At 52.3% G+C, this 22,345-nt stretch overlaps 7 protein-coding genes across 7 annotated transcripts; 2 read left to right on the top strand and 5 right to left on the bottom strand.

Annotated features, from left to right (window-relative positions):
* Window positions 1–868: 868 nt before the first annotated feature.
* On the bottom strand, window positions 869–4,540 carry CTAM01_01986 (peptidase M16 inactive domain-containing protein; the record flags this gene model as incomplete). The annotated part of the gene is made up of 4 exons (XM_060518026.1): window positions 869–1,188; window positions 1,245–2,880; window positions 2,949–3,803; window positions 3,905–4,540. 4 exons carry the CDS (start codon window positions 4,538–4,540, stop codon window positions 869–871), a joined length of 3,447 nt encoding a protein of 1,148 aa, XP_060387560.1.
* Window positions 4,541–5,603: 1,063 nt separating this feature from the next.
* CTAM01_01987 (uncharacterized protein) lies at window positions 5,604–5,819 on the top strand (the record flags this gene model as incomplete). Its single annotated transcript, XM_060518027.1, has 1 exon — window positions 5,604–5,819. The coding sequence occupies one exon, from the start codon at window positions 5,604–5,606 to the stop codon at window positions 5,817–5,819; it is 216 nt and encodes a 71-aa protein (XP_060387561.1).
* Window positions 5,820–6,018: 199 nt separating this feature from the next.
* Window positions 6,019–6,471, bottom strand: CTAM01_01988 (uncharacterized protein; the record flags this gene model as incomplete). The annotated part of the gene is made up of 1 exon (XM_060518028.1): window positions 6,019–6,471. One exon carries the CDS (start codon window positions 6,469–6,471, stop codon window positions 6,019–6,021), a length of 453 nt encoding a protein of 150 aa, XP_060387562.1.
* A 1,013-nt stretch (window positions 6,472–7,484) lies between these two features.
* Window positions 7,485–7,724, bottom strand: CTAM01_01989 (uncharacterized protein; the record flags this gene model as incomplete). The annotated part of the gene is made up of 1 exon (XM_060518029.1): window positions 7,485–7,724. One exon carries the CDS (start codon window positions 7,722–7,724, stop codon window positions 7,485–7,487), a length of 240 nt encoding a protein of 79 aa, XP_060387563.1.
* Window positions 7,725–11,421: 3,697 nt separating this feature from the next.
* Window positions 11,422–12,370, bottom strand: CTAM01_01990 (uncharacterized protein; the record flags this gene model as incomplete). The annotated part of the gene is made up of 2 exons (XM_060518030.1): window positions 11,422–11,862; window positions 11,912–12,370. The coding sequence occupies 2 exons, from the start codon at window positions 12,368–12,370 to the stop codon at window positions 11,422–11,424; spliced, it is 900 nt and encodes a 299-aa protein (XP_060387564.1).
* A 637-nt stretch (window positions 12,371–13,007) lies between these two features.
* CTAM01_01991 (uncharacterized protein) lies at window positions 13,008–14,240 on the bottom strand (the record flags this gene model as incomplete). Its single annotated transcript, XM_060518031.1, has 1 exon — window positions 13,008–14,240. The coding sequence occupies one exon, from the start codon at window positions 14,238–14,240 to the stop codon at window positions 13,008–13,010; it is 1,233 nt and encodes a 410-aa protein (XP_060387565.1).
* A 1,110-nt stretch (window positions 14,241–15,350) lies between these two features.
* On the top strand, window positions 15,351–17,318 carry CTAM01_01992 (major facilitator superfamily transporter; the record flags this gene model as incomplete). Its single annotated transcript, XM_060518032.1, has 9 exons — window positions 15,351–15,462; window positions 15,519–15,527; window positions 15,590–15,671; window positions 15,736–16,293; window positions 16,352–16,542; window positions 16,600–16,662; window positions 16,722–16,985; window positions 17,042–17,132; window positions 17,186–17,318. The coding sequence occupies 9 exons, from the start codon at window positions 15,351–15,353 to the stop codon at window positions 17,316–17,318; spliced, it is 1,503 nt and encodes a 500-aa protein (XP_060387566.1).
* Between the last annotated feature and the right edge of the window lie 5,027 nt (window positions 17,319–22,345).

Raw genomic sequence — 22,345 nt, forward strand, 5'->3', positions numbered from 1 at the left:
CATCCACCCATCCCCACACTCAACTCAACTTCCCGGAGGAAAGGAAGGAATTGACGACCATTGACTGCAACGTCCGTTTTTTGAGAAAAATCAGTTCCACACGAATCTCGAGTCCAAGCGCCTTCAGCCCCCCACCATGCATCCCCATCCCACCTGACGTCAGCTCAACCAGCACCTTCATCGTCTCGGAAAGAGCATACCTCACTGACAGTGATCTGCTGCCCATAGTCCCATACTTTCAGGTAGGCTATGTAAATAGGTACTATCATGCATGAAGTCCAACTTGTTCACCATGTCCTACTACGTATACATACACTCTCATTTTTGATCAACCCAGCCAGAGATACACTCGAGCACTCGCTACTTTCTTGTCCATAGCTGACTCGTGCAGTCTGCTCCTTAAGCAGGGGTCACTCGGTAGTTGCTACCCGGAGTAATCATCACATCCCGTCAAAGTTCCATAGGGATAGCATGCGAGAACTTGACTTTTTCTATTCGACCTCGCTTTCGCCAAAGCTATTTCAGGTAGCAATGGGAGAAGGCAGTCTTCCTTTCCGTTTGTCTATGTGGACAGACGGAACCGGGGGCTTTAAGAGCTATTAGGGTTCTATACTATGTCGTGAAGCCTCATAACATCATGCTCCCTATATTCCATCCATGATTGCCTGTACACCCCGGGACCGAATCCGACAGCTATGTCTCTCCAAACTCTTGTTCGACTGAAGACAACGTGGCGTGACCTGAGTCCGTTGTCTCTCTAGCAAATGCGTCTTAAAAAACAACTACCGAAAGTCTCAACGCCGCCTGTGTGTGTACTTGACCATGTATGCGTGAACATCTTAAACAGACTTCATCCTCTTCTCTCTCCTCACAGCTTGGCATCAGTGTCTTCGTACTCGGTCAAATCCTTGGCAGGTCGCGCACCACTAGTCGCAACAAGGCTGGCTCGGAAACCGCGAACGTCTTCGATGACGACTGGTGGAGAATCACTTGACGGCAGTGACTCTTCTTCTTTACTGACGCCGTTGACCTTGGCCTCGGCACCCTCCTTGGCCGGTGCCGTAGCCTGTGCGCGCAAGTGCACCGAGAGCTTTGCCCGCGTTGCCGATCCGGGCTTGATGTACGTCTGGAAGAACTCCAACATGTCGGCCTTGGTGAGCGTCTTGATATGGGCAGCGTCTTCTTGAGCTGTTGTGATAGCGTCAGCACTTTCCTTATTCCTACATTTATCTTGGGCAACTTACGGAGCTCAAAGTCGTAATATTCACTGGCAATCTGGGCCCAGTGTCTGCTACTCTCCTGGTCCAGATTCTTCAACTCCTCGAGCCTCCGGACAATTAGACTGCGTTTGTGACCCTCAAAGTCTGCCTCAGACATGTTGTCCAACGTGTTGGAGAACAGGTTGAGGAAGGCCTCGATTCTCGATTCAAGGTACTCGGGTGTCCGTTCACTTTGAATGATAAACCTGAAGCCGTACGTGGTAGAGAAGCTTCGAACTCCACTGAAGACGACATAACCGAGCTGCTCCTTCGTTCGCAGCTGGTCAAAGGCTGGCTCGTGAGCCATTTGGTCTAGCAACATCGTCTTGGCTCGTACCATTCTATCGCCCTTGTCGCCGACATAGAGCCAAACTTCGATGCAGTGGTTGACATTGGCCGGATCCTTGAGCGTCTTCTTGTATACGTAGTTCGATCCAGGGGGGATGACCAATGACCGAATCACTGGCCACTGGGGTCGCGGAAGGACGCGAGGCTTCAAGATGGTTTCAATCATGTCGGTGAGCTTGAGAGCGTCCTCCTTGTACAAATTGCCGTGGACATAAGACTCAATGTGGACCTGCGAAAGCATCTGCTTCTTGAACTGCCGGACGTCCTCAGCCGTAATGTTAGGCAGCTCAGCCAGGTATTCCTCCACAACATAATCGCGCTCAGAGTTCAACCACGTTGTGTAGTCAGAGACCTGGCTGAACGGCTGCTGTAGCTCCCAGTTGTTGTATCCACGGTTCAGGCGCTCCTTGATGATGTCGAACCTCTCGTCTCTGATCTTCAGATCCCTGATCGTGATCAAAACCTGCTCCAGGAGTACCGCCAGCTTGTCATTGTACCCGCTTAGGTCAAGGAACAGGCCTCTGGCGTCGAGCGAGACGCTGTACTGCAGGCCTGCAAGCTCGGCATCGTACGAGTACGCCTCCAACGCATCGCGTACCAGATCGGTGAAGAACCTTGCCTTGACAGCATTCTCCGCGGTAGAGTAGATATTGGGGTTGCGACAGCTGATGACCAAGTTGGCCTTGGGCACCCAAAAGGTGTCATCCTTCTTGAACCACGTCCGAGCGAGGCCATCACTTCGGACGACACGCGGCGACAGAGCCGGCTCCTTGACCTCCTTCTTCTCGACCTCGAGCTTCGTGGGGATGAAGTTGTTCTTGTGAGGAAGATGAAGCTCGGAAAGTCTCTCCGACGCAGGGCTTGAGACGGCCTTCTTGATCTCGGCCATGAAGTCCTCAGGGATCTTTTCGTGGCGGTATTCGGTACCGTACCACTTCTCCTTCTGATTCCAGTCACCGGGAAACTTTTGTGACACAATAGTCATACGGAAGTTGTCTGGTCTCAAGCACGCCAAGGCCTTTTCGATCAAACCAGAATCAAACTTCCTCAACCGACTGTATCCGCTAAGTAGCCATTCCCGCGGAAGAGGCTTCTGCATGACAGAGCTGATCTTGCTCGTGAATCGGCTTGCTGGAGTCTTTTGCTTGAATTTGAAGTCGACGTCGGCCATGCCCTTCTGTTCGTCAAAGATCCATTCCTGGGGTGGCGCCTCCTGGAGAAGCGCAACATATTGGAAGAAGACCTTGACAATCTCCTTGTAGTTTTTGAGACCCTGTAACGTACGTCAGCATTCGAAGTGGGGGAGTGTCAAAGCGGTGGTCATCTCATTGCAGGGCTTACCTCCTCTGTCAGGCGAATCTGACAGTCGAAAATACCAGGAGAACCCGGACAGACGGGGTAAGCACCGGCACTCAAGCCATTGGCCCAGCCCTTTTCCTTGACGTAGGCCATGATGCTACCAGGGCCCTCGTGACCGATCAGGTGGCTCACGTAGCGACTGGGTTGCGACTCGTACATCTTTTCCTCGTCGAGGAAAGGGAAGAAGAGGTTCAGCTCGCGAGAGTCCATGACAGGCTTAGCAAAGACTTGCATACCCAGCTCACTCTCGCGGAAGGGCACCTCAGCCTCCCACCTATTGGGCGCTAGGTCCTTGTTGGGAACTCCGGAGAAGAACTCGGCAACCCATGTCTCGAGAACATCCAAAGGCTCTCTTCCCAGAACCACCAACTTCATACGGTTTGCCGAGTAGTGCTTGTCGTGAAACTCCATAAACTTTGCGCGGACATTGACACCCTTGGACTCTGGGTCTTCCTTGAGAACCTCGAGATTGCCGGTCGAGAAGTGGCAAAATGGATGCTTCGGGTTGGAAAGAGACTTCTCCAGCTGGTGGAGTCGCCATTGGTCATTCTGCAGGTTCTTCTTGTTTTCCGAGTCCACCGCGCGCAGCTCACGATCGAGGGTCGACTCGAGGAACAGGGGCTCAATGAAGAATTGCGCAAAGCGATCGAGTGCTCCCTTAAAGGGCGAGGGGTTCTCGGCTGTTGGCTCCTGATCGTTGGCAGGCTTTGCAGAGACGTCGAAGAAGTAGTTAGTCGAGGTTGCGCCAGTGTAAGCGTTGGAGCTGCCCGAGTTGTTGGAGAGGTACTGCGAGTATTCGTTTTCTATGGGAAACTTCTTGGTACCCATGAACAGTAACTGCGCATGCAAGTGTCAGCGTGACGGAGAGCGGAAAAGAGGTTGAGGGTGCGGATAGGGAGATTCTGTGTCTAGGCAGAGTCTCGGGAAGGGGGCCGTACATGTTCGACGGCGTGGGCCATTCCTGGCATTTCCTCCTCGTCGCTGAAGTTTCCAACATTGCAGTCTAGGGCGGCGCTGGCCTTGTCCGTCTCCGGGTCATGTACCAGCAGGGCCTCGAGCTTGTTGGACAACCTCACGACTCGGTAGGTCCGATCGTCGAGGGAGGGGGTCTCGAGGTGATCCGTCACCCGTTCGACGGATTGGGGCCTAGGCTCGCGGTGAGGTATAGCTGAGCCGGCCGGAAGCCCGGCGGCAGCGGTATCGGTGTTGGGCATGGCAACGATCTGCTTGCCGTGATTTATGTGAGATGAGATGGTGGGTTTGCTACTGATGGAGCGGGAGGTTGTATAAGAACGGAACGAGATGGTGGTGTAGGTGGGCGACTTTTCAGAGCAGAAGGTACGGCACGGGGCTGCAGCAAGACGGTTCGGGAGACGACTGCTGATGGCCTGGCACGTTGTGAGAGACAAAAGCTCAGGGCGTGTATGCTTAGTGGGGGAGGAACGCCACTTTTGAAGTAAGAGAGAGAGGGACAGGGACGTGGACGTGGACGCGGACGTGGATGATGTCGGGCGGTTGTGGATTTGTCGCAGGCTCTGGCGCGGGCTCAGGTTGGAGGCTACGGGACGCAACATGCAGCAGATGCAGCCAGGACGGGAGAACTGGAGAAATAGAGAGAGCAAGGTAAGGTGAGTTAGGGCTGAGGGGTAAAATATGCAAACAAGTCGAAAAGAAGAAGAAAGAAGGAAGAAAAAAAGGAGCTGCAAATAGGAGGCGGTATGTAGAGAGTATGTAGGTAAGGTAAGGTACGGATGGATACAAGTCGGTTGGTTTGTTGGTGCGAGTGCGAGTGAGTGAAAAGTGTCAAGACTCAAACCTGGAGGTACAAGTAAGAATACCTTGGGTAACTGAGGTACGCTACCTTGCGTAGGCAACGGAACACAGTCAGTGGAGGTACTTTAGCCGTGGGACCGGGGATGGGGACGGAGTACCTCAGCAGTCAGTTGCAGTCAGTCGCAATCGCAGAGGACCAAAGATGGGAGAGGATGAGGGGAGTTGCGACTGGGGGCGGCCGGGAAGATGCTGGCGGGTTGGCTTGCTGTGCGTGCAGTGTGTGCAGCGCAGATGCAGGCGGGGGGAGCAACGAGAACCTACCTTGAGCAGGTGCAGTGGATGTGCAGCTAAGGTGCAGGGAATCGGAAGGAAAGAGCGGAAACGTTTGGCGCAAGTTGCGCCTTCCAATGACACAGGGCATCCACTGTTAGCACTCGCCGCAACTTACAATGGAACAGCGCTGACCGGTGTGCAGGCTCCCAGGCAGTGACCAGTCAGCAAGACTTCCAGTACTTTCGAGGGTCCAGTCTAGGTACCATAGGTACTTGAGCTGGGGTGGAAGGAGGGGAGGGGGCCCACCGGGGGGAGAAGAAAGCGAGGCGAGATGGGGGAAAGACTCGAAGAAATCTGTCTTTCGAGCTGCTGCTGCTGCTACTGCTACTGCTACTGCTACTGCTACTGCTACTGCTACAGACGACACCTCACATCTCACTCATCTGACGCGAATGATGCGACGACTCATGCCGACTGGGCAGCGGCGACAAGTGAATGGACAGGCCACAACTACATGCAACAGCAGTTACAACTGACAAGCAAGCAGAACGAGCATCCCCAAGACTGAGCAACACAACCTCAAGGCTCACCATGAAGCACACTACCACTACCAACACCAACACCAATACCACCATCACCGCCGCCACCGGCAATCTCAGATTCAGAACCAAAGAAAGGGACCGTGCCCACTTGCCTGTGGAGACGCAGGGCGACGCCACGACGCTACCGCCGTACGACCCAAGGTACCGACCAGACGGAATTTGGAAGCCATGGACGGAAGCGGACACTCTGCTTGCTGATCTTTGAGTCTGGGCAAACCCGGCAAACCAGCCTACGGTTATACTATGCTGCTCTGCTGGGAAGGTAGCACTCGTCAGTCAGACCTACCTACTTCGCCAGGCAGGTAGGCTTGCGTAAGGTATCATGGCGGCAGTGGCAGCGGCAGCGGCAGTCCATTGTCCAGTGGTTACAGTCACTCACCATCGTCTCCGCTTCCGCCTCCGCCTTACCTTTGGACCTGATATTCGGTTCGCGGTGACGGAACCGCGGTTCTAGCTGGAGAATAGCATGGAAAAGCCGGAGAAGACGGCTCCAGCGGGATCATGTTCACAAGGTGCGACAACCGGGCTGCTGCTGGTGGTGCTACTGGGTTGGCGTTGTTGCAACAAATGTGCTGGGCCCATTTTTTGCTACAGCTGAATGATTTGATAACATGATGTTGATGACGGCTCGTTGATGGAGACTGCGGAAGACCCGAAGGTGTGGGCTGCCGTCTCTGAAACATCCGCCTACTGCCGTTCCCGTTCCGTCTACCACTGTCGAGGTATCCAAGGTGCGAAGATGGGCGGGCAAGGCGGGATCTTTGGAAAGCTGGAATGTTCTGAGCCCATTGCCCTAGGAACGTATCCGTAATCAATGCCGCTCGCAAAGCTGACGCAAAGCCCCTGCTTGATCCCATGGCCTAATCGCATTCCTCCTGGAGTCGGGCGCGGGATGTGCTCAGGTTCAGCTGTACCAGTAGCTGGCTGTGAAGCATGACATCTGATATATGTGTCAGACCTATTGTCGGGCCTTTGACTTACATCCCCGTCATCTGCCCTCTTGGCAGCAAAAAGACGACAAATACGAGAGTCATTTCAGACAAGAGATCAACATGGACGCGTCCAGTTGGAACTGTTCCTGAGTAGGAAGCCGTGAAAGCCTCAATTCCATCACACCCTCCCTCTTGGGGTATTATGGCCTTGTCGCTGGGTTACCCCAGCCGCCTATGGCTCCACGTGGGAAAAGAGGCGGTTGTCAGGTCCCTTTGAAACGAGGCACACACAGTTGTTCGGCGAGAAAAGCCAGCGCAGCTGATTAATGGCACACAAGGAGCCAGCAACCCGGTGCTATATGAGCCGCATCTTAATTTTAGAGGTTGGAGGGTGGAAAAGACACAAACATCGGTCTCCATATCCGTACACCAGAATGTAGGATGCAACTACTAGGCCCAGTGCAGCTACTGCGCAAAGGCCCGGTAGTCAGTCCCCTAACCCCCTGGTGCCCAGGCTGCAAAGCAATGTCGCCGTCTTTGGGTTGCAGGACGGCAAAGTCTTGCGTCGGTCATCGGGTGGCTTGCTTCCAATGATTTCGCGTCTTATCCCTCTTTCACCTACCCAACTACGGTAGGGCAAGCGTGGCCATCCCAATTTCGCCGCGGGTCTTTGGCGGTGGTGGGATCATTTGATATCGAAACCGAATGATATCGACAATCCCTTGGGGGTATCTTTTGGGCCTGTGGACGCGGGGCGGCGGGAGCGGACCGGCCTGGGGAAATAAGGGACGGGCGGCGACAAGGGGGACCTTTGAGCTGCCGCGGCGCCGCGGTCACCGGTGTAACTATCGAGCAATGCTGTACGGATACAGGGGTCATTTTTGGGTTATTCGTTCCAGCATGCCGACCACCGCCCTCTCGGTATTGACTGGTTGCTGTTACGAATACTGCTGCTCGCCTCGTTGAGGTTGTCTTCTGTTGGGGGTCACTTGATGATCTTGCTCTCGCTCTACCGTGGTTCGCCGAAGGCTTCTTCTGCAGAAGAAGCAATGGGCGCGGGTGGTAAACTCGGGCTGGCCCGCTGTCTCTGGTAATTTCCCCTGATAATCTGTTCTCGCCCTGCGGTCGATTTCGTTCTTTCTTGTTCTCGATCCCACCCTCCTCGGCCAAGGTGCCATTCGGATGTCGACCGTTGCGCGGGATGGGAAAGTTGATGCTCAAATGCAAGAATACGTGGCGATGTTAGGGGTACAGATTGTCCGGCCGGGCTGCGGAGTACTCCTCGAAAGCCTCGCAAAAGGGACCATGGTCCATGTTTCTGAGGTTCTCCCTTCCCCTGTTAAATCCCGTCAGCCCCAGTTGGGTTTGTTGGCTGATGAGCAAAGATCAAGGGCAAGGCGGTGACAAGGGAAACAGAGCCCCTGTGCCCGTAGTCGGATGTAGCAGTTTTCGGGTGCCAATCGCCGAAGAAGAAAAACTGGCGAGACAGGCGGACAGGGGGTGGGCATGCGAATGTTTCGCCGTTCGGGGAGAAAACATACAACCCCCCTTGTCTTGCGTCTTTCCCGGCAATCTGGTTGCGTTTTTGGGTTCCCAGGGCCGTCAGCACCGTTCGGAGTACTGCTAAACACCTAGGAAAGCTCAGACTTGCTTGGCTCGCGGCGATGTCAACTTGAAAGTACTAGAGCCCGAACAACGTCGAGATAAGCAAAACTGCGCGGGTTGTAAGCAACTTGCAAAGTAGTCAGTCCAGCTCGTCGGTTTATCCTTCCATCAGGGGTGCAATTTGGATACAGACCCGAGTGAAAGAGGGGTCGTCGGCAACTTACAGTCATGGTTCAAGATCCCATGTTCCATACCCATGAAGCTCCAAACTTGGATCGCCAGGACTGTTTGTTGGGAATACTCAAGCCAGTATCGTGTAATACTGCTGTCAGCACCACCTAGGTCAACGTGATATTCCTCGTCAACCCAATCGCCCACACCAGGCAAGGGCCCACCGTGGAAAACCATACCAGTATCCTGCGGACATTGTGCATGGATGGAGCCATCGTGGTGGTGTGGTGCTGCTGTTCGCATTGGACGAACCTAGTCTGCCACACTATCTTGCTCACATGCTTCTTAGGATACATAAGAGGCGATCGCCTGGATCTATTGGTATGACAATCCATAATCACTCACATCTCGACTGGAGCAACAGATACCAGCACACGTGTGCCATGAGAGCCTTGACAGATTAGTGAGCATTCGCAATGCAGCCTCAAACTGTGGGCGGCGATTCGGATTCGATCCGCCTGGCGGGATGCCATGCCGCTCCCATGCATGGCCGACTGGATTTCTCGGCATACCTGTAGTCGTTCTGGCCGGTTTTGACAGACAGCAGACATGGCGTTGATTGTTGATCTTATATCGACCCTACAGCCTCCCCACCTGCATCTTTGTAGGGAATCTGAACTTTACGGGTATCCTGATCGCGCAACCCACATTCCGTGTTGATACCGACACGTTAATATGGGATGATCAAAACAGAAGCTGTAAGTATTCGTACTGTGCAGGTTCAATAATCTTCCCGGTGCCTCAAGCAAGCGATCCGCGGGTGGCCAAACAAGCTGTGTTCAGAAATCCACAGAAGTCGAAACTGCATACCATCCATGATCAGTGTCCGCTAACAGAAACAGACCATGTAACCATGGCCCCGCCCTCGCTTCCACGAGGTAGTCTTCCACAGCTGTGCTGACCATCAAACCTTATGGGCGCCAATGACTTTGAGATCCCCCGATTCCATAACCGATTCGTTGCACTTCTCCGGATAACAGGAAAGGCGAGCTGAGCGAACTGGCGGGCGTCGGACGTAACTCCGAGGGCAGTCGATTCGACCAAGCCGTCTATTGTTTCTCGGTACGGATACTCAAGTGCGCGAGTACATCTTCTGGTCCGTCGTTCTGGATCGGCGAGTCATTCCGTCTTCCCGGGCGCCCACTTTGGGTATTTGTTGAACCCGCAACGAGCACGACCCGGCTTGTCCCTCTTGCAGACCGCCGCCCGTCAATAACTGACCGCTGCTGAACCATGTCACCTTTTACTCCTCTCCTCACGTCTGACGTTGAGTCCCTCTTCTCAACCCCTCTTCACTGCGAAAATAATAATGCCCGGTCGCCTAGTTCCCAAGCAAGTGTGCGGCTGCGCTATCCACAATAGGGAGATACGGCCGTCCCTTGTCCAGGTCTGACGATATTCCACACATTCGGACCTAGGTACCTAGGTACCTTGCGGGGATGTTGGACTACCATCATCGCCCTCTAAGCCCGGCCTGTCATGACGATCGCGACTCGAACTTGGTTTCGCAAAGGTGAAAAGTTATGAACGAATTTAAGGAACCTCGAGCAGAGCCGATTCGAGGTTTGTAGTTCAAAATACGGAGAGCTGCAGCCGCTGCTATAACCAGAGTGGTTGGTTGACAAGCGACTGCGTCCGGGTGTTCTACATCAAGTCAAAATTGAACGGCATTGGGCCAAAAGAAACCTCCCTCCTCTCGCCGTTGTCCCTCTCAAAGTGGCAACCCTAAAAAGGCCGAGTTGATAGCCCTGGCTATGATAACGGTCGTTAACTGCAACCTGGATGCAACCTGTACTAAGGTTTCCGCCGTTTCAGTGGCACTTGACCATCGAGCTGATTTGCCGATCAAGATCCTTTGCATCGGTTTAGCATCAAGTAGATGTATATTTCCAAGCCGTGGTTGTCCATATGCAGCGACAGTGTTTTCCATACTTTGCGATGGGGATTACCATTCGACACCAATGTTACGAAAATGGCTCCTGGGGACTCGAGCGTTGACTTTTTGCGACGATCAGCGTGTCCATAACACGATAATGGCTCTCAAGGAGGGTCGCAGCTATGGCTGGGTCACCAGCGGCATATCCTTGGAGTACCCTACACAGCAGATGTAAGCTTGTTTATGCGATAATAACATGATCCCGCTATCCCTTAGTACATGAGATTCGGTAGAGAAGAGATGGAGAGTTTTTGCGGGCGAAAGCATGTCACCCCACCATCCAAAGTTCGAGTGTCCCGGGGCGCCGGCTGGTAACCCCCAGAGTTCCCGCTGTGCCGTTTTGGGTGAGCCGCTTTGTACCACGTAGGAGATCGACATCTCACACGCGGGCTTCTTTCCCGTGTCCGAGGAGGCTAAGAAACGAAAGGTCGGCCGATGCATTAGATTCTCATCGAGATGTAGGAAAACGTGTCGACAGGGCTTCTGTTCGCCTCATCATCGGCAGTTGTGGTTGTTTTGCCCGGCTGCCATCCCCAAAAAGACGATTGACGAAGGGGGCAGATTGTGTTCCAAGCCGGGCAAACGCGCCTGTTCCGCGGACCTTGATTTCTTGTCAGTATATGTGCAGACGGTAAGGCAGCTGTGTGTAGCCTGGTGCCTGGCTCTGGAGACAGCTCATGCCGTCTATCATTCAAGTTGATCAGCTTCTGAAGCTCAAGACGTTTAGATCAAACAGACCGAGCCAGTTCGTTGGCACCAAGGCCATTGTTCGGCCATATTCCATGCGCGAAAACAGGAGATTTGGTTGGTGGTCATTTCTTTTCCATTCAGGTTGCCGGTCCATGTCGGGCTTTCGGAGCCCGGCGCGGGAGGCAGTGCGTATCTACGTGTTGCATTGATCGAATGTCCGCTCAGCAGGATTCTTCTGTCAATCCCATAACCCATTTCCTCCGTGATCTCTCGCAAGGCGAGAGCCCGCTGTGGAATCGACAAAAAATTTGCTCCTATTTCGCGAAGCCGGAATAGAAGAACCGGTCAGCAAGCCAAATCCGGGCACGAGGGGTATCTTGAAAATAAAAAAGCACGCTTGGTAAGACAGACGTTCATCGTGATCTATCAAACGACTTCCGCTTGCCTCCTCGTCGCTGTGGGCAGTCGGCGGCCCTGTGCCCAGGCTTGTTGCAGTTGTGGCAGTTGAAGGGCGCGTTCGGTTTTCCTGCTCCGGAGAAGCCGCCTGTAGCACCGCCGGAGATAGATGCCAGCTTATTTAATTTGACTTCCTTCTTCATTCTCTTCTCCCGGAATTCCTTGGCCTTCATAGACTCGCTTGATTTCTTCGCTTGTAGATTGACCCTTGTGCGCCCCTGGCCGCCAGACGCGAGGCCTTTTACGGCTTTCGGGGGTGTTTTTATCGATGCATCTTCGTCGCTGGAGGAGGCTTCATCTTCGTCACTGGATCCATTACTGGAGTCGTCGGAATCGCTAGAGCCCTCGGAGTCGCTCGACTCGGGCTTCGTCTTTTTGGGTGTCTCCTTCTTGGCATCCTGACATGAGTTAGCTAGGTTATTGCAAGACCTATGGTTTTGGCATTACCTTAGTAGCCTTCTTTCTGTTGCTTTCAATTTTCATCCTCCCAACCTGTGCAGTGGCAGTGGCTGCGGCTTCCTCCTCTCCATCGGCAACATCGATATCCGCGTATCCTACATAAACAATGCTCGGCGGCGCATTCTCTGTCTCGGTGGACTTGCCCCAAGCACCATCAAGAACCCAGTGCGTGTCTGCAAGCTCTGCTCTAGACGCCTCTAATGCCGACAAGCGCTTAGCTTCTTGTTGCTTCAGAGCCGCCTGAACGGCTGTTTGATCGAAGGAGTGAAAGTCGCCGGTGAGGGGCGAGTTTTGGAACTTGCGCCGCTTAGATGAAGGCTCTTCGGGAGAAGGTTCCGGCGTAGCATCCGAGGCAGCAGCTCTTTGCATGAACTTCATCGTCAACAGACGAGAGGATATACCTCTACCCGGAGGTGTTTCGGGGACCATGTTGGTGCTCGGCGGCATTATGGCAATCTGACTCGGAGTTCGCTAAGATTAGTTGGGATACAAATGAGTATAATGTGACAATTTTAATTGTTCAACGAGTATTAGAGTCCAATGATCGTGCTTCTGGGCTGTGTCGGGAGTCAAGAGTAGTATGATGAAGTCAGGTTGGGCTGTGGTACGCAAAAGTTGGAAAGAACCAAAATTCTGGTATTCTGCCGTGGTACATGCAAATGCGCGGCCACACCGCCCGCATCACACGTCTGGTCCGTGCACATAACTTCATGGGACCCCGCCGTGCCTGCTTCAACTTTCTCAAGTACGAACATATAAACCGAAAGTAAGGCAGTTGAGATTCTTTGAACCTTCCTCAGAGAATTCTCGCTGTCTTGGCCTCACGTCTCTGATTCTCACTACTGGATTTTGCTCTTATTACATCCCTTATCCTGCTATTCTCATATCTTGGACGCTTGCTCTCGCTGTTGTTCTCTCAATCTGCCAAGTCTCTCTGAGGTCACCTCAAAACACTCTGGTAAATCGGTATCCCGCCATGTTCCACCCAGTATCATCTTTGCAAGGCCCGACGCACACGTAAAGATTCTCGCCATCCCTATGGAACCATACATTCAGAGATTGGGCATTTTACGGGAACGATTGATCACTCACCATGTCCATTGAAGCCGGCACAAACCCATTGTCCTGGGGAGCCATCAACCCTCCCGATAAAAGGCACCATGTCGGGCGTCATGCCAATGATACCTGTCCATGTGTGCTGGAGTCCCTCACCGTGGCGCAACTTCTCTGGCCTACATTCTGGTAGACAGTCTTGGAAGTTGGCAACGGCATCATCGCGAATTTCCGTGCTAAACTCGCTGTCGTCGGCCGTCTGTCTTTCCGCATACGCCGCTTGACTGACTTTGGGGCTTGCCGAGGCGGACCCGAGGATGATGATGCCGTCTGAACGGCGTTGATTGACCGAGTAGAACCAACGCAGGCCCCTACGCAGGGAGATGGTGCTCTGCAGCACCTTGCTGCCGGTGAGAGCCACAGGTGGTACGAAAGCATGGGCCTGCGCGCGCTCTGGTGTGACGAGGGACGACAGCTGCGGCAGCAAATGTGGTGCGAAGGCATTGGTGCAGTGAATGACTGTTGGCGTCGTCACAGTACCTCGTGGCGTATTGACATCCCAGAGAATCTGCTCTGCGCCAGATGATGATGGTGTCACCGAGATTGCTGGGCAATGGGTCAGGAACTGCACGCCTTTGCCAATACATTGGGCCAGGAGCCATTGGGCCAGTTTGGCAGGATGGCCAGAACCTGCTGGCCATTCGTAGGCGCATAGAGCTTGCGGGACGCCTGTTTTTTCTCGAGCTTCCGCGGCAGGGTAAAACTTGATGTGAGAAACGTCGCCGCCAGCACTCTGGTATGCCTCGAAGCTCTTGGCATTATGGTCTGCAAATTCCTGAGTCAGGCAAACGTCAAAGGTGGTCGTCGGGACAAAATCGAACGGCACGTTGTGCTTCTTTACGAAGTTGTCGACTGCAAGAAACACGGTCCTCTCATTGGCGATAATCTTCAGGGCCTGCTCCTCGCCGTGGAATGATTTGTAGGCTGTGAAACCGCGAAAGGCGTCTGGTCGAATATGTCCTGCGTTGCGAGAGCTGGCGCCGCCGGCTGCTTCCCTTGCTTCCAGTATGACGATGTCTGGTCCTGTTACACCACCCTCGACCAACTTAAAGGCTGTTAGTGCGCCGGAGATTCCTGAGCCGATAATGACGTATTTCGCGGTTCTCGATACGAGAGCTTCATCGTTGTAATTGAGGTAAGGGTATGACCTGGTCGTCTGTTGCCAGAACGATAGGCACGGATTGGTAACGGGAAGGCCAGTCATCATGAGTTGACTCTTTAGGGTAAGCAATTGTGGTTGACTTTGTCGAGCATACATCGATACCCGCGTATGGAACACCTCGCCTTATTAAGATGAGTTCATCGTGAGCGGACAGCCTCCACTGATGCTTAGACACTCTCTTTCAAACCTGCCTTCGGCTTTGTAAAACCGGTAGGAAATGTCCGCGAGTCGATCCCCTTGGGTGAGATAAGCCTGGCGATAGCCATGATTCAATCTTTGCTCAAATCTGAGAGGTGTGTTGTTTGTAGCAATTTGTCGGGTACGTACAGGTGGGGACGAAGTCGGAGGCCCTTCCGATCCTCTGGCGGCGAACATCGCTCCGCTCCCGCACCGATGGGGCCACAACCTCTCAACCCATTTCATGTCTCAAACCGAATATGGCAACTCGATGCATCAGCTACTGCAAGTAGATGCGCACAGATTACCCTTTTGTGATACAATCACAGTGGTCCGATCTATTTTGTGACAAGGGCATGGAAAACCTGAAGAAGGATCACGGCTCATAGTAAAACGAGTACCCAAGTCGTCGTCACGTTGCGTATTTGTGTCTCTCAAAGGCACTCGTCTGCCGCGAACCGGCAAAATACAATAAGCAGGAAGTCGAGAGAAGCAATTTAGGTAACAAGAGGCAAAACTGGATGACTGCTTATCAGCTTACCAGCCCCGGGGTATCTGCGGTCGTCGGAGGACCCGCCGCTCATCGGGCGGCCAAGGCCGCTCCAATAAGAGTTCGGCCCGCGTTTGAGCACCGGCATCCCTCCCCCTCCTTCCCGAACCTATCTCCAGGTCCCAGCAAAACTGCAACGTCTGCCTATCAGATGATAACGGAACTTCTGCAACTTGAGCCGGGGTCGGGGGTAGGCCAGTGAGATAGACAGTTTTGACAAAACATGGGGTAATATAGTGCCGGGAAACCTTCCTTGTCTTATCTAGAAAACGCGTCCCGTTGGGGAGGGCAGAGAGAGAGATGTGACGATCCACGCCCTATATAGACCTGGTGGGAGCACATTGTGCCTGCTATCATGCAGCGGTGTTCTTTGTGATGCCCTCCGTTCAAGGACATTAGAAATCTTTGAATAGCCAATCGACAACATGATTTTTGGCAGCCTTGCCTTCGCGGCTCGCCATGAGCGAACGGCAGAGGAGAGGAAGCTGGTTAGGAGACTGGACATATTCTTGATGACTTTTGGTTGCATTTCGCAGGGTGACTAGTTACGAAGATCCTTCATTTATGAGACCTGAGCTAACTCAACTTCCTAGTCATCAAATGTAAGTGACAGAACAACCTGGATTCAAGGGTAAGGGGCGGTCTGGTTAACGCTGATATCAAGACCTTGACCAAACGAACATCAGCAACGCATACGTCTCTGGCATGAAAGAGGACCTCAACCTCTACGGCAACGAGCTCAACTAGTACGTCCAATCCCCCAAGAGCTACACTTCAGGACTCTCAACGCCAACCGACCTCTCATCTCAGCTTCACAACGTACTTCAACGTCGCCTACTGCATCATGCTCATCCCCTCCCAAATCGTACTAACTTACGTACGACCGAGCTACTGGCTCTCTGGCCTCGAGGTTCTATGGGGTATCATCACAGGCATGATCGCCCTCACCAAGAACGCGCAACAAGTCTACGCGCTCCGCGTCCTGCTCGGTCTCTGCGAGAGCAGTGCCTGGCCCGGCATGATGACGCTGCTGATGCACTGGTACACCCCGTCCGAATTGGCCAAGCGAATGGGATTCTACCACTCGTGTCAGGCGGTGGGCTCCATGATGTCGGGCGCGCTGCAAGTTGCCATTAGAAGCTCCATGCATGGGCTACACGGTATGGCCGGCTGGCGCTGGCTTTTCGTTGTGAATGCCATCATGACCGTGTGCGTCGGCGCTGCGGGCTTCTTCCTTCTTCCCGACACACCTAACAACCCCAACCCCCGCGCGTTCTGGTTTAAGAAGGGACACGCCGAGCTTGCTATGGAACGATTGGAGCGCCATGGTAAAGCAGAGCCCAAGAAGATGACATGGGCCGCTGCCAGGTTCGATGACCCCCCGATCCATCTTTTCAGCCGGTGACAGAGGGCTGACTAGGAACAGGCGTGCATTCAAGAGTTGGGTAATCTACTTCGTACCCGTCCTGTACATTGCGACTGTCCTCTTGTCGTATGGCAACAACTATTTCGGCCTGTTCTTGAAGGCTTTGAAGAATCCGGATGGAACCCCCAGGTGGTCGACGTCCGAGGTGAACGCCATTCCCATTGGTGGAAGTGCGATCAACGTGGTGTTCGGTATGTGTGAAATCCTTTGAAATCCGAAAGAAGAGCCGAGACTGATATGAATTACAGTCTGGATCTGGGCAATCTTGTCGGACTTGTTCATGACACGATGGACTCTCATCGTTGTTCAGGGTAAGCATCGCCTCACACCCCCCTCTACTAGGACAAATCCTGTCTGACAACTTACACAGCTGTAATTGGCATTGCATGCTGTATCGCGATGAGCGTCTGGTCCTCACACCCAACCACGACACCGCTAGCCACGGCATACGCGTCCAACTTCATCCTCTTCACGGCAATGGGCACCGCGCCTCTCATCTTCGCATGGCTGGCCGACATTCTACCCCATGACCCCGAGGCGCGGACTCTCATCGTCGGAGTTGCCATTGCGGGATACTACGCCATCTCCGCCTGGTCGCAGGTTCTGGTATGGCCGGCCACTCAGGCACCGTACTGTAAGTTTATTTCATCAGCCCAAACGCACAACGATCATGGCTCTGACCAGAAACAGACAAGTACGCATGGCAGTCAGCTATTGCCATCGGTGTTCTCGTCATTATCATGACATGTGTGCTTCGTTACATTGATGCAAAGCATCTCGAGTATGTTCATCCACCTATTCGATACCTAAGACAGCTTCTAACGACTCATGTAGGCCCAAGAGAGAGCAGTTCAGAGCCACTGTTATTGAGGCCGCCGAGGCGGGTGATAGGGACGCAGCGGATTCGATCGCTCGCGATTCCGTCGACCGGAAAGTGAAGTCGGCTGCTATTGTGCCGGAAGTCTGAGTTCGTGTCACTTGCCGGACTCGGGTAATCTCTAGACACTGGAACTCGTGGTCCCCTTAATGGATGTCGACTCACTGTACTCTGATATCAGTGGCCACAGATGAACTTGCAGTAATCAAATGGTAAAGATACATTCGACTCAGATAGATTTGAAGTTTTGGATTTTCTCTACCGCCATTGGGCATCATATACACCCACCGTTTGGTGTCATCACCTCGTTCTACTTACGGCATCAAATCCAATGATAGCTTGCTGCCTCGAGGACTAGAATCTTGCTAATGGCTTATCACGAATGGCCGCCGTCGTTGACCTGAGACCCGAAGCACTTTATGAGCACTCAACCCATGCTCGTGATCTCCTCCTTTTGGTCTCAAAATTCAGAGGCTTTCACATTCGTCATTTGGATCTGTTCGAGTTCAGGCTCTCCAGTATACCCAGCTGAATCACCAAAGAGACAAGAGGGGTTTCTGATCTATCAGATGAAAATATTAACCGTACTGGTCGTATTCTATATAGCTATCCTGGAGTACTTCAACCTACTTGAACATACGAATCCCTGTCCGATCGTTCGGTCATAAAGTCCCCTCTTGTTCCTTTTGGCAAAATGCGGCCCTTCGTGTTCATTTTCCACAGAAGTTAATGTGCGAAAGACCAAAGGCATTGATCTTATCAGTGCGCGTTCTCGGTACTTACTTAGCGCTTGATATTCTGATTTCAAAAAAAAAAAAAAAAAAAAAAACTGATCTTCAGGTCTTCAGTCATAGGCCTGCGGCCGACCGTTGAGTCCTACACGGGGAGAAGAAGGAACGACGCTGCGAGCCTCAAGTTACGCGATCTCTGTTTTGCCAACGGTTATAGTTGCCTCCAGGTGTATGCAAAAGCTCACCGCCACCGTCACATAGCGATGCTCATTGAGCGTACACCAATACCCAAGCAAAACATCACAGACCGATAAAAAGGAAAGAGGGAAGGGATGGTGATGACTGACCTTACGATTCACGCTCCTGCCCAGATTTGAATAGCGCGCGCCTCGGTCAACCCAGACTCTGACTTCATTGGAGTATTTGTTTATTTAATCACTCGACCACCTCGCACACAGCTTGACCTGACCTCGTCGATCTAGACGGGCGCTGCTGTGCTGGTGATAGGAATGGTAATTAGACCCCTTAAGTAGGTCGGAACGTCACCTGGACAACTGCCTCGAGGAAGGAGGGACGTTCATATGGGAAAGTGCAAGGCGGCAGTTACCGGTAGGGGAGCAGTGATTGCCAGGCGCAGTTCTCACGGCACCAGGTTGACCACATAGATTCTCCAGCTTTCGCCACTGAGACAAACTTCATTGTGATATTCTATAAAATTCTAGGATAATAGAATCTACCTATGAGTATCGTCATCATACAACGTGAAAACAGTTGAGCTCCATCCATATTCTTAACCTTCGAGAGGAAAGTAAGGAATTATGCTGCCATCGAGATCGAATACACCGAAGAATATCCTCAACTTCAAGTAAGGCCTTTGGTTCATTTATTTGACTGTTTACGCGGGCATTTCAGCTCGCATCGTTTCTCTGATAATAAGGTAGATTTCTTCATGCCGAGATAGCTAGTAGCTCATAATCGCCCATAGCCTAGCGTCGAGCAGGCAAGCAGCCCTGATACTCTAGGAAACATCGACAGAATTTGTAGCTGATAGAACAAGCAGAAAGGTAGTGAATGTGTTCAGGAAGTGTTACTGTTACGCCGCTTTGTAGCTGACCCGGACGTTCGTAAAGTAGCTGTCTCATGCGAAGTATTCCTCCTAGTACGTTCAAGGGCGGCGAGGTTCATGTAAACTATTGTGATATCATCTTTAATCACCAAGATGAAACGGTCTATACGAAAATGCCTGGATAAAGGTGACGATCAAGGCCTTTTAGTACCTACTGTGTTAACAGATATCAATCAAGTCGCGATCGCACTTTTCTTTCGAACCCTCTTGTCAGACGAGCTTCAGGTCGTCCCAAGAGTAATGATACGGATTCATGTTGTTGTTCACCCGAACTTGAGAGTTTCACTACCGATTGAACGACGATGTTCGATGACGGAGCGACCTTACTGCTAACAGCTGCCCGATTGAAGCTCCGTTTCAAGATGATGATTACACTAAAATAAAATCGACCAAGTCTAGTTCCAAAACTTTGTTTTTGTGGCCTTTGGCCTGTCGACCTCTTCAAGACGTGCATGGAATAGTATTCAAGGGGTTTTCTCGGCAACAGTAAGCTAATACACATGCTTCCCGTTCGTTGAAGACGGCGAACTTCAAAACTTCGAACCACGTAGGCAGAAAAGTTCGTTCTCAGTGCCCTTACTCGTACTTGCTAAACCCTACCCGCCTTCGAGGCCTACTACATCTTGCCACCTAGAAGCGTATTTCCAGCCTCCCTTCGCTATCTTTAGCGTATTTAACCCATATTATACGTGAAGCAAGGAACAATAGTGATCTCTAGCTTATGCATTGCTCTTAGCAGTACCATGTATCGATCATCTGTTCTATACTCAATATAGCAAGCTTGAGAACCCGAGACGAACCTGTGGAGGTGGTCCGAAGACAATGTTGGACATTGAATTTATGAAAACCAATAGACGTTGCGATTTGAGCCAAGGTTCATTTCTCCCATGGTAACCTTCCCTTTGTACGAGATTCTGACCCGTTGCCACGTGTGCAGTTACCATCTACTCAACATCCAGGTTCTCTTCTTCTGAGTACGCCTGCCTTCTCTGTTGAATCCGACGAGGCGGACGAGGGAGGTAGAATGATCTATTCTCTATGTATGATAATTTACAATGGTCTTTCTAATCGTAAGTAGGGAAATTTCCTTTCAACACCTATGTTCTGTTTAGTGAATTCACCCTCCTCATGAATTCTTGCCCGGAGACCGATGATCAATGGCTGGACAGCAGGGCTCTGGCCGGCCATGAGCCGACTACTCATCCATTGTCGTTGCCAACAGAAAACAGTTTCGAGTGCGGCAGCCACGATGGCCTCTGATGGGCCATATGCTGGCAGGCGTAAACTCGTCTAGCATGTAGAGCCCCATGTCAGTCGCACTACAACTGGTCCGGAAAGTCACCGGCCACGATTACCCATCCGGAGTCCATCAATAACGACGTGGAACATTCTCCCTAAATCGCTCTTGCAACTCATCATTCATCCTCAAAAGACGAAACTCGGCTTCGCCGTTACATCGACCTTTTTGTACGACAAGAGCCCAAACCACCGCAAAAGTCGGCCCGGCTTCTTCGACGATTCACCAAACCTCCACCCTCACCGTCTACCGGCTACCGGCACGATGGACGATAAGATGTAACAAGAGCACTCAGACATAAAGAAGGGGGAAAAAAAGGACACTCAGATCATCGAGCGGATCTACCCCACCGTCAAGCAAAGCACTCACTTCATGCGCTTTTCCGGTGTGAATACTCCGGTGAGCCACTCACCTCGACAACATGTTTGCGGGACGCAAACCAGGCCACCAATGTAGCGGGGGGAAATATCGCACACGCGAGGTGATGAAGAGAATTTTATCCCTTGCAAAGCGAAAAGGGAGAGAATTTCTCCCGTTGGTTTTCCTCTTGGCCCAGCGTCTCACGAGTGCTTCTAGATCTCGAGCACTGATCACACCCGTTCATGCTTACACCATGTTGACTAAAGACCGGTCTGTATCCGTACACGAAAAAAAAACACCTAACAAACCAACGAGCAAACTTGGGGCGACGAACACGAACCACCACGCGGCACCGACGACTTCTTCCAAAACCCCCGGGCCTCCCGTCCGTATGTGGAAAAAAAAGAGAGAAAGAGGATCCTAGCACAATCGATCTATTCGTGACCGCGTTCTCGCCTACAGAGGTTTATCTGAACTACTAACCGATCCCCCGAAGGACGGGAAGAACTTAAGAAGGAGTGGCGTGGGGGAGGGATGGGGTCATGGAACCGAAGAAGACAGAGATCAGGGGTTTGAGAGCAAGGCCCCCTTCCTCTCTCTCTTTTCTTTCTTTCTCGGAATCTGCGCCGTGAACCCCCCAGTCCTTCTCAAACGAACAGGTCCCGAAACCTCTTTCGGAGGGGCCGTGGAATTTGGGAACCCTTTAAGTCTATCTTATATGAATCTACCCATAATTTGAAGGAGAAAAAGTAATCCGTCGCGTCGTGATGTGGAATCCTGGCGCGGGCGGCGATGAGCAACAGTGAGGCTAAGCCAGATAGCTCTGCACCTCGCATCTTGCATGCAACGCGCTAGGTGCTGCTGGTATACCTGGGACTAGGCCACCCGAATCCGAGGACCCCGGGTTTCGACATCATTTGACCTTTTTTTCAACAACTTTGACGAACAAGCTAATGTAAAGACAAGAGGTAAGTGCAACAGTGGGCAGAAAAAGCGAAGGAGAGGGGGATATAGAAAGGGAGCATGCGAGCATGAGACGTTTGATCGGATGTGCCATCCATAGTTAGGGCGATCTTATCAAGGCGGGTTTCTAATTGAGGGACGGGACTTTGTTCCAACTTTGCAGTACTCTTTTTCTCTCTGCTTGGACCGAAGCACGGACGATAGGCCACTTTACAAGCATAATCAACCGAACAGGCCTTCTTTGAAGCCCGCTTCTTTCGAGTTGATGAACTCGGAGGAGGATCTCAATCAAGTGCGGCGGAGTTCTCTTACGTGACAGGGCTGGGTTGTTCGTCGCCGGCTGTGGCTTCGGACAAGACTCCGATTTGCAAAACCATGGGATGTTCGTGGTAAGTAAGCTTTGGTGCCAGCGGGGGTCTGGATGGGCTCCAGGTGCTGTAAGTGTATCAGTACGGGAAGCGTAGACAGGCAGGGCTGAAACGAGACTACGGGCGATGAACCGTCAGTACGGGATATTCCCCCTCGACTACGAATCAGTTCTGAGAGTCCTTGAATGACCTCGGCATCTGTTCGCTGGACATGCAAGGCTCATGTCGCTTTGCCAGGGTTGAAAAGCGTAAGCGCAACTTTGAAGACCTGA

The sequence above is a fragment of the Colletotrichum tamarilloi genome, assembly GCF_030869305.1.
Source record: "Colletotrichum tamarilloi strain Tom-12 chromosome Unknown Scaffold_4.1, whole genome shotgun sequence".
Lineage (NCBI taxonomy): Eukaryota > Fungi > Ascomycota > Sordariomycetes > Glomerellales > Glomerellaceae > Colletotrichum > Colletotrichum tamarilloi.